Source organism: Cynara cardunculus, assembly GCF_001531365.2.
Source record: "Cynara cardunculus var. scolymus isolate 2C chromosome LG 16, CcrdV1, whole genome shotgun sequence".
NCBI lineage: Eukaryota > Viridiplantae > Streptophyta > Magnoliopsida > Asterales > Asteraceae > Cynara > Cynara cardunculus.
The window spans coordinates 9628275-9637911 of NC_037543.1; the positions used below are offsets into that span (position 1 = coordinate 9628275).

Below are 9637 nucleotides of genomic sequence, written 5' to 3' on the forward strand. Positions count from 1 at the left end.
GCCATTAGCACAATCCTTATCGTGAATTTATATTGCCGTTGTTTTTATGAGTATTGGGTTTCTTGATTTAGCCGATACATTTATTTTTGAAATTTTATGATATCTTTAAATTTATATTTTATTAAAAAATAAAAAATTATCCATTTTTTAAAATCACATAAAAACCGTATTAAAACATCTATAAAAATGGATTAAAACAAAATATTAAAATCAAAATATATCTTACTATATTACATGAATACCCTTCTGATAGGAGCCAGAGATTTTATTTGAATGGAGAGTCAACGAAATTTAACCTAATTTAAACAAAACAAATTATATAAGAAAGAATCGATTTTATTATTTTAAATTTTATATCCATATTAATCCCTTTATTTGCGGCTGTTCTTTCTTTTTATCTCTGAAATTTCTTAGCGAGAATATTTGTAATCGACTCCAAATTTCGTCTCGAAGTCCCATTGTTGCTACCGATCCTTCTCCTAGGGATCATCTTTCACCTCTCCGTCACCGGCGACGATCTTACGGCAGCCTAATGCAAGTTCACTCTTCCTAGCCCCTAATCACAACGCAATTTGGTCCAATTTCGTACACTCGATCCTTTACTTTTAAATCGTTGGGTTTTAATTTTCAGATAGAGAGGGAGAAGCAACGGCTACATCCGATTGATTCGTGTGCTCTTGCAACCAAAACCCTAAATCCAAGAATTAGGTATTTGTTTGTTACGTACGCTGTTTGATTGTTGATCCTCTTTTTACACAATCATAGAGAAAATTTGAACTTCCTGCTATCATACAAGTACTAGTTTATGGTTTTGGGTGTGGTACTACCGATTTCTCGGGGAAAAAACTAAGAATAGCTTCGGTTTGTTTTTTAATGTCTCTTTAAAAGCAATATTGAAATAATTTTGTTGTAGATCAAAAGTCTATGCTATTCTATTGTACTATTTATATAGCAAATCTTTCTTGGACCAATCAAAAATCCATATCAATATCTATGCTGTTAGTACCGTCAAAATACAAAATATCTGTCAGGACCGAATCGGTGATATATTGGTCCAAAATAGCGGTTAATATAATATTTCTTAGAATTATATATATATATATTATATGGATGGATCCATAAACATATCATATGCATTAATTAGAGTTTAGAAATACAGTTTCAAAATTAAAACATCACATAAACCGATAAACAAGTCTCACAAAACAAAATAGGAAGTGTGTTAAAAAACGAGCTAATCACAAGCAATAGGTTCAGCATCCGAGTCAACATCATCTAATGCGTTCACTTTTTCGTTTAACATGTAATAAGAAAAAGCCTAAATATTTGTCTTATAGAAAGTCAGTATATCGGACCGATTTTTCCATCAAAATATCGGTAAATATCGGCGATATTATCGGGACCGATATTTTGTCCGATATTTCACCACCGATTTTTTCCCCAAGTCCGATATCCGATATATCGCGATTTTAAGAGCATAGATCAATATTGATGCTGAAAAACTACGAAACACCTGATGCCCGGTCAGTTATCAATATTGATAACTGGAAATAAAACAGCATGTACAAAAAGAGTAATTCTCTTATTGGTATTTCTAGCTGTAATGTTGTTCTATTTTAGGATTAAAGTCAATCATTAAACAGGAGATGGATACAAGTAATGGGAGGCCTACTCAGGGGGGAAGTGCTGGTGGTGGTGTCTCCTCTATGCAATCTGCTGATTGGAGGTCTCAGCTGCAAGCAGATTCACGTCAAAGGATCGTGAACAAGATGTATGTATTTACGTTCTTAAAGTTATCATTTTTATGTGCTTTAAAATTTGGTTATGTATTAGGATAACCTGCCTAGAATCTTACTTTAACTAGAATGATGATACCTTTTGGGATTTTGTTGTTAACTATGTAGCCTTATGTGAAGAAATAAAGTCTCATATTTAAACTTACAAGTGTTAATTGTTAACCTTCTAAGGGGCCGTTTAGCTAAACACTTACCCGGTAAGCGTTTGTCGGTAAAATTCAACACTAGCATTTACTTTTCGGGTAAGATTTGAGTCCACCAAAATGACATTGTATGTAATAATTTACCCGGTAAGCGCTAACCGTGGTAAGAGTCATCGCCATCACTTACCACGTAAGATTCTCAGTCCTTGTTTTCGCTCTTATCGGGTAAGATTCTTGGTCTTTATCATAGTCATCCATAAGGTAATGTGACTTGGTAAGCGCTTACCCAAGTAAGCATTTGGTAAACGGCCCCTAAGTGCCAATATTAACTGGGATAAGCTACATTGAATGGGTGCTAGATTTTGTATGCTCTTGTGTTCTTTATTTGGAAAATCAATGTTGTTTTAGGCTCGGAAAGTCTGCTTAGTTTTTTCTATATTGGAGGTTGAATATGAACTGTTAGTGACAGCTTCACTGGCATCTAAAGTTCCTTATGCTGCACCTTCTTGGATCATGGTGAGTACTTATGCAAGTTCCAATAGTTGATTTGAACCGAACGCCCTGTTAGATTGAACTTAAAACCTCAAGCATAGTATGTGTCCAGTGAACCTCTGTGAACCCTTATTTCCTTAGTCAGCATAACATGTGGGTTTGGTGCAGGAAGTTCTAAATTCCTGTTCTGCACCTAGTTGTATGGTTCAAGTTCTCACCACGAGGGATTCTGTTTGTTTTCCTTTTTGAACTCAATTCTCCTTTTTTGCTTCTTTTGTATTGCACAAAAGAAACATTTGTTATGTTCTGAAAGTATACCGTTTGATTTCGCTGGTTCTCCACATTTTGATTTGCAAAATCATGCATTCTCCCCGAAATATCTGCTATATCGCTACATTATATGACCAACACATGTTGATCTTTCGCAGAACGGATACCTTGAAGAAGCATCTACCGTTCTCTGGAGATGAGGGGCTACAGGAACTTCAGAAAATAGCCGTGCGGTTTGAAGAGAGGATTTATGCCGTTGCGACAAGCCAGGTTTGTTGTGTGGTCTAGTCGCTGATGTTGTCCTATGTTTGTGTTCCTTATATTATATAAACATTTTTGTAGCTTTTGCTTTCGTTTTTCTGGAATGAAGATATTGCAGGAGTCGAGTACTTCGAAAATAGAACAAGAAAGTGATATCATGTTTGTCAAATGCTGTATGGTACTTTGGGACCTAAATCCCTTCATTTATTTTGGTTTGCAGTCTGACTATCTGCGACAGATATCGCTGAAGATGTTGACTATGGAAACTAGATCACAAAATCCCATGCCAGATGCAATTCAGTCGAACTCTGCTGCTAATAGTGTAAACCCCTCAGATGCAGGTATTTCATAATACACTATTGTTCAATTTGTTATACAGATATGATTTATGTAGGAATAAGCTGTGAAAGTGTTGTTATAATGCAAGCAGCATGTGAGTTTATTTCCAATACTTTGGGGCCGTTTACCAAATGCTTACTCGGGGAAGCGTTTACCAAGTCATGTTATCTCACCGGATGAATATAGTAAAAATCAAGAATCTTACCCGGAAAAAGCGAGACAAAGACCAAGAGTCTTATCCGGTAAGTGAGGGCGACGACTCTTACCACGGTAAGCACTTACCGGGTAAGTTGTTGCATGTGATGTCGTTTTGATGGACTAAAATCTTACCCAGTAAGTAAATAATAGTGTTAAATTTTATTGATAAGCACTTACCGGGTAAGTATTTGGTAAACGGCCCCCTTTGTTTTTCTCTTTGTGATTGTTTTATGAACTTCTTTGCTGCATATTTCCTTTGAAACTTCCTTCTTAGCTGTATGGTTTGTGTGCTTATTTAGGCATCAAGGGATTTACTGGCTTTACAGTGCCTTGTTCACTTGGCTCAGTCGTGTTTTTGTTTTTTCCCCCGCAGCAGGTAATCAAGGAGGCTGCTAAGTCTTGTGAAAGGGAGTAGATCAGGATCTCGATTTCAAAAGTTTCGAGAGGTTTGGTGCTTATTTTAATTACTGGATTTATTTCATAGCAGTTTTCAAGGTTATATTTGGATTTTGTGGAATTGTTGGAAGATACTTGAAGTTATTTGTTTGGAGATTTATTTCTTTACTTTGAAGATATATAAGTTCGTTATTGGAATATTTTATTAAACAAATTTGAGTTTCTATATTTTTGGAGATCTATTTACCAGTTCCGTTATGTTTTGACGTAACCTCCCTTCCTCGGGAATTGTGATGTTACAATAAGATTGGATTAGTGTTTTTTTTTATAATATAACGAAAAGTGTATTGAGATGATAAAATTATAAAATATTTTTAATACTGTAATTAATGTTGAAACCTCTTAAATAAAGAATTTATTGGAGTTGGGTATAATACATTATATGCGGATCCTCTTAGAGCATCTTTAACAGCTATACTATATTTTCTCTAAAATGGAGTATTAAAAGTCAAAATCTTAAAAAAAATTATATTTAGCTCTAATAGCTATTCTATTTTAGCAATTCTAACATTAATTATATTATTAAAATATTTAATATGTTTAATAAAATATTATTTCTCTATTTTAAATATTTATTATAAATATCTCTTATTGGTGGAACATATTAAAATAATAATCTCTCTCCTTGCTTAGAGATTTCTTTAAATTTAAATATTTTTACAATTTTTCTCCTCTTTTGTCTATTTTAGCATAAAAGATAACATAGTTGTCATAGCAAATTTTTTTTGTTAAAATCATTTTTTTCTCTATTTTAGCATAAAAGATAACATAGTTGTCGGGGCAAAAAAATTGTTAAAATTATTTTTTTCTCTGTTTTAACATAACTGTTAGAGATGTTCTTATATGAACAGTGACATGATACACAAATGTGTTCACTTATGGCATGTCATTGCAATTCATATCAAACAAGTTACCCATTGTTGCAATGGATATTTTACCTTTAAACTCTTCAATTCTCATTTTTATTCTTTTTGTTACCTATTGAAATATTCGACAAATAAAAATATAATATTATAATAAGGAAAAAAACAAAAAACATATATTATTGTTTCTTGCAATTAACCATTTTAAATTTAAAACATTTTAAATACTAATTATACGAATTAACAAATTATGTAATGAAATGGGTATTTTATTTAATTTAACACTTATATTTTTAGAGAAATTGTAATAGTAGTCGTCACTATTACGACAACGACAAACCACTAGTAATGAAAACGTCGTTGACTTACCTGAATCTCAGTTCTTGCTTTTTTCTGTTGAGTATTCTACAAATGTGGCAACATGTGGTGTGATGAAGATGATGGTAGTTCTCAAAGCTGAAAATGAAGGTTTGATGTAGGGTCTACAACGATGGCGTTGGAGAAGGTTGGTGGTGTTTGGGGGGTTGTTAGATCTGGGTTTTCTCCAAAATTGTAATTTTGATTCAAAAAAAACCAATTTCCTTGATCCACAAATTATAATGCATATTCTTGAGCACAATGTATTATTTTGATCCATAAATCACAATGCGTAACTTGTGTTGACAAATCACAAATTACAGTGCATATTCTTGGGCACGATGGGTTATTTTGATCCACAAATCATGATATATATCTTGTGTTCACAAGATCCACAAATCATACTGTGTTATCTTGATCCACGAATCACAATGGGTATCTTGTGTTCACAAGTAAGGGCAACCGAGTGGGTCTCGTACGCCTACTCATTGATTATCGTAAAGTGAAAAAATGTAGGTGTCTTGAAGGTGCACGTACTTAATTTTAAGGATTGCCTGAAATATTTTAAAACTAAATTTGTAACACAAATATAGAGTTGGCGAGATTGCTTCTCTTGGCTGAACTAAAGCTCCCCATATAGGATGTCTAGGGTTGGATCCTAACTTCTTGATATATATTCTTAACTTTGTATTTTCTAATTTTTTTCACAACTTGTAACGTAACTTTTTGTGTAACTTTTTTAATTCAATGTTTTATTATAATTTAATTTAAATATAATAACAAAGTAATTTATTTTTGGTTTTTTATAAAGATAATAATTAAACATTTTGTTAGAACTCAATGATTATCTTAATTATATTTTTGATTTTCTATATTTAAAATGGATGTTTATCCTGTATTTGATTATGTTTATCAGCAGTTAGTTACACAAATTTCAAATTGGAGCTTTAATAAGTTGTACTTACGCAAAATTACTTGTAATCTTAAATTTTAAGTAATATGCATAAATAAACAGTAATTCATGCATAAAAATAGTTTTTAAGAGTTTTTGTCAAATAATTTATAATATAGCATAGATAATGGATTTACCTGGATTAATACATGATTTTCTTTTAGTCTTTCTGGGATTGGGTCTTATATTAGGGGATTGAAAATCTAGAAAAAAAAAAAAACAGAGGACAATTAATATCAAGTATTAAAAACTTGAAATTTTAATGAAATCAACCAAAAAAAATACAAAAAAGTTTCCAGTAACATTGGAATTCAGCTAAAAACACGTCGGACGTAAGACGTATTCTTGTGTTTTGCTCAAAAGGTCAAGGTCGATTCAATTTGGAAAATGTATTACTCTCAGAATCAACATAATTGAATTTCCCTCGGGTCAAACCACGTTGACTTTTACTTCCGATCAAGCCCACAAATTTACGAGACTTTGATCCACCTTAAAGGTTCACCTGCTCAAGAAAATTCATGATTGAAAGTGAGTCACGAAGCGGCTCATGGGAATGAGTTGGATAAAGAAGAAGAAGAACGAAGTGGGGTTTATTTCAAACATTGGGTTATTTGCAGGTGAGGAAAGGGACGGTGGTGGAAAGAGGAGGTGCAAGTAGTAAATGCCGGGCGATAGGGGTGAGGGACTATTGACGATGGACACCTTATTTGGCTTTTTAATTGCATTACGTACTTGTATACATGCTTTAACACTTATACTAGTGTTCTAACCGTCCGTTGTGCGGTAGTCATAATACCATCTTCAAAAGGAATGTTATAGATTAAAATTTGAAGTCCATTTCTAAAAAAAATTAGGCAAATGTGTGTGGCAACTACTTATTAACATTAAAAGTTTTTAAGAGAAGTTAACAACAATCTTAGAACCATATGCTGATTTAAGTTATCTAACTATGCTCAAGAACGGTGCTACTAAGTACTCTCTACAAAAGTTTGACTAATGCTAGTAGTTTGTTTAATTAGAAGTCACAGTTCTAACTAAAATATCATATAATGTGACAAAATCACGATGTTAATTTTGTAAAAAAATTAATTGAAATCTCATTTGAAGTTCTGAAAAAGAAACGTTTTATAATATTTCAAGTGAAAATTAGAGGAGTGCCTAAGTTGTAGCAACAGTAGTGGGAGTTCAAGGCGATGAATGTAAAACCATATCAAGTGGGGTCAATGACCCACATATCAGATATCAAACTGATAAAAACAAATACTACACTTTATCGTAACATTCTATAATATTTGAATTGCAATTAGAGGGGTGTGTCAGACCTTGATAATAGTAACACCAACATGACAAATAAATAACTATGTCACCAAGTAGTATAATGGGCATTCTTGTATAAAAAATAAAATATCAAGCAAGCTGAAAACCCATATATTAGATATCAAACTAAGAACATATAATATATTTGATCTAAACAAAAAAAAAAAAAAAAAACCTAAGATTCGGGATAGATATGTTAAACTAAAAACATATACTACATTTGATCTTAAGCAAAAGATCGACATCCGAGAAAAATATGTTTGTTCCATTTTTAGTCATTTTTTTTATAGTAATCTCCCTCTTGCCACTTTCCCTCCATCATCCTATGCGGGATGCAAATAATATTTAGAAAAAAGTTGGCTCTTTTCTTTTTGTATCCATCTCTAACATGCCTCTTGATCCAATGTGGGATGCAAACAATAATATGAGAAAAAAATGATTTATAATGCTTAGAAGTTGTCACTTGATTATCCTTGGTTATTGCTTTTATATAGGTAAAAGTAGAGATATAAAAATATAAATTATAGATATATAACTATTGTTTTTACAACTATAACTTCGACTAATTTTACGGTTTTGATTTATCGTCATTTTTTTGTAATTTTTTATATTAGTTTTTGATATATAATTTTTTTTATAAAAGATGGTTGGTCAAAAAAAATAATAACCCATAAATTGCACAAACTCTCTTAGTATTATAAGATATCTAACTCCTTTTTAAATATCAACTTCCTTATTTTGTATTATTTGGATGGTATTGGTTTCAACAACGGTTATATATTTTGTTTTATTTCTTTGGTTCATTCTTTAATACATTATATTGATATTGACATTGGTTGATGATTGATTTCAAATTCATTTTTTCCTTCTTTCACATATTTACCTCCGTCTTCGAATATATCATATTTTCATGAATTTACGACAATATCTTAACATGTAATTTCTTTATATATAGATTTATTTTATTTTACTTATAATTATATAATCAAGTTTAGTGAATATAAAGAGGTTTTCATAAATTAAATTTTAATTATAACAAACTAAAACAATCAATAAATTGTTCGTTATATTATTTTAAAGTTTTTAATTCAACTTTATCGTATATAATATATACTGAAGTCATATCATTACCTTTCATTGTTATTTTAAAGTCAGTTGATATAAAAGAAATGATATAAAAATAGGGTCATCCAAGTAGGATAATCTTATGATCAAGCTTCATGAGTTGACACAATGAATCTCATTCTTCTTACTTTTACATGTCTCCATATTCTAATATTTCAATCTCTCACTAATGTGGAATATCTCAAACTCAACCATGATTCCTCAACACCTCATTACTCAATTCTCATGATTTCACATCAATACCTTCCGGTCCGTTTCCTCGGTGTTCCCCTCATTACTACCCGTCTGTACCATAGTGACTGTAAGGGTCTTGTTGATAAAGTTAAAACCAAATTAAATGTTTGGAAAAATAAGTCCCTTTCCTTTTGTCGGTAGATTGCATCACATTCTCTCGATCCTGTCATCAATGAAAATCTATTGGGCCTCGATTTTTATTCTTCCTATATCTATCTCTAAGGAGATTGAGCAACTCATGAGGGGCTGCCTTTGGTGCCACAGTGAGCTTAAAAGAGGGAAAACAAAGGTCTCCTGGAAGACTGTCTGCCTTCCCAAATCTCAGGGCGGGCTTGGTATTAAGAGTCTCTCTAGCTGGAATCTTGCCCTTATGGCCTCCTACACTTAGAGAATTCTTACCAACAAGGATTATCTTTGGGTTAAATGGATCCACTCGTACAGGCTTAAAGACTGTAACTTTTGGGATGTCCCGATCCGCAGTGATGTTAGTTGAGGCTGGAGGAAGATCCTGGGAATGCGGGATAAGATAAGAGACTTCATTATCTCCCAGATTGGTGACGACGTTTCTACGTCAGTCTAGTATGATAACTGGCACCCTGTTGGCCCCCTCTACCGGTAAATTTCTTCTTGTAATATCATCAACGCTAACCTCTCTCTTAAAGCCTCCGTTAAGGATATTATCTCCCAAGGTAGCTGGATATGCCCCCACCTGCGGGACAGTCCCAATCCCTTAATCTGTAATTCTCCTCCTCCTATTCTCTTCCTATCTGTCCCTGATAAACTCCTTTGGAGAAAAAGGGATGGTCATCTCACTCTTTTCTCCGTTCATGAGGT

General features: G+C 32.6%; 1 protein-coding gene and 1 pseudogene across 6 annotated transcripts; one reads left to right on the plus strand and one right to left on the minus strand.

The window, feature by feature from the left end:
• Positions 1–385: 385 nt before the first annotated feature.
• LOC112529459 (mediator of RNA polymerase II transcription subunit 15a) lies at positions 386–4109 on the plus strand. 6 transcript variants are annotated; one of them, XM_025140753.1, is made up of 6 exons: positions 386–534; positions 632–708; positions 1644–1771; positions 2860–2971; positions 3183–3303; positions 3876–4109. In XM_025140753.1, exons 3-6 carry the CDS (start codon positions 1647–1649, stop codon positions 3893–3895), a joined length of 378 nt encoding a protein of 125 aa, XP_024996521.1. In that variant the 5' UTR covers positions 386–534; positions 632–708; positions 1644–1646; the 3' UTR covers positions 3896–4109. The 6 variants fall into 6 exon arrangements, with proteins under 6 accessions (XP_024996521.1, XP_024996517.1, XP_024996522.1 ...); XM_025140749.1 differs by having other exon boundaries at positions 388–534; positions 3873–4109; XM_025140754.1 differs by having other exon boundaries at positions 398–534; positions 636–708.
• Positions 4110–7306: 3197 nt separating this feature from the next.
• On the minus strand, positions 7307–7419 carry LOC112499751 (annotated as a pseudogene).
• Between the last annotated feature and the right edge of the window lie 2218 nt (positions 7420–9637).

Excerpts from the sequence above, each read along its gene's own strand:
- LOC112529459 (XM_025140749.1), top strand. The coding sequence starts at position 1,647 with ATGGATACAAGTAATGGGAGGCCTACTCAGGGGGGAAGTGCTGGTGGT. Across the intron at positions 2,972-3,182 it reads ATGCCGTTGCGACAAGCCAG|TCTGACTATCTGCGACAGAT; the intron begins GTTTGTTGTGTG and ends TTTGGTTTGCAG. Across the intron at positions 3,304-3,872 it reads TGTAAACCCCTCAGATGCAG|CAGGTAATCAAGGAGGCTGC; the intron begins GTATTTCATAAT and ends TTTCCCCCGCAG.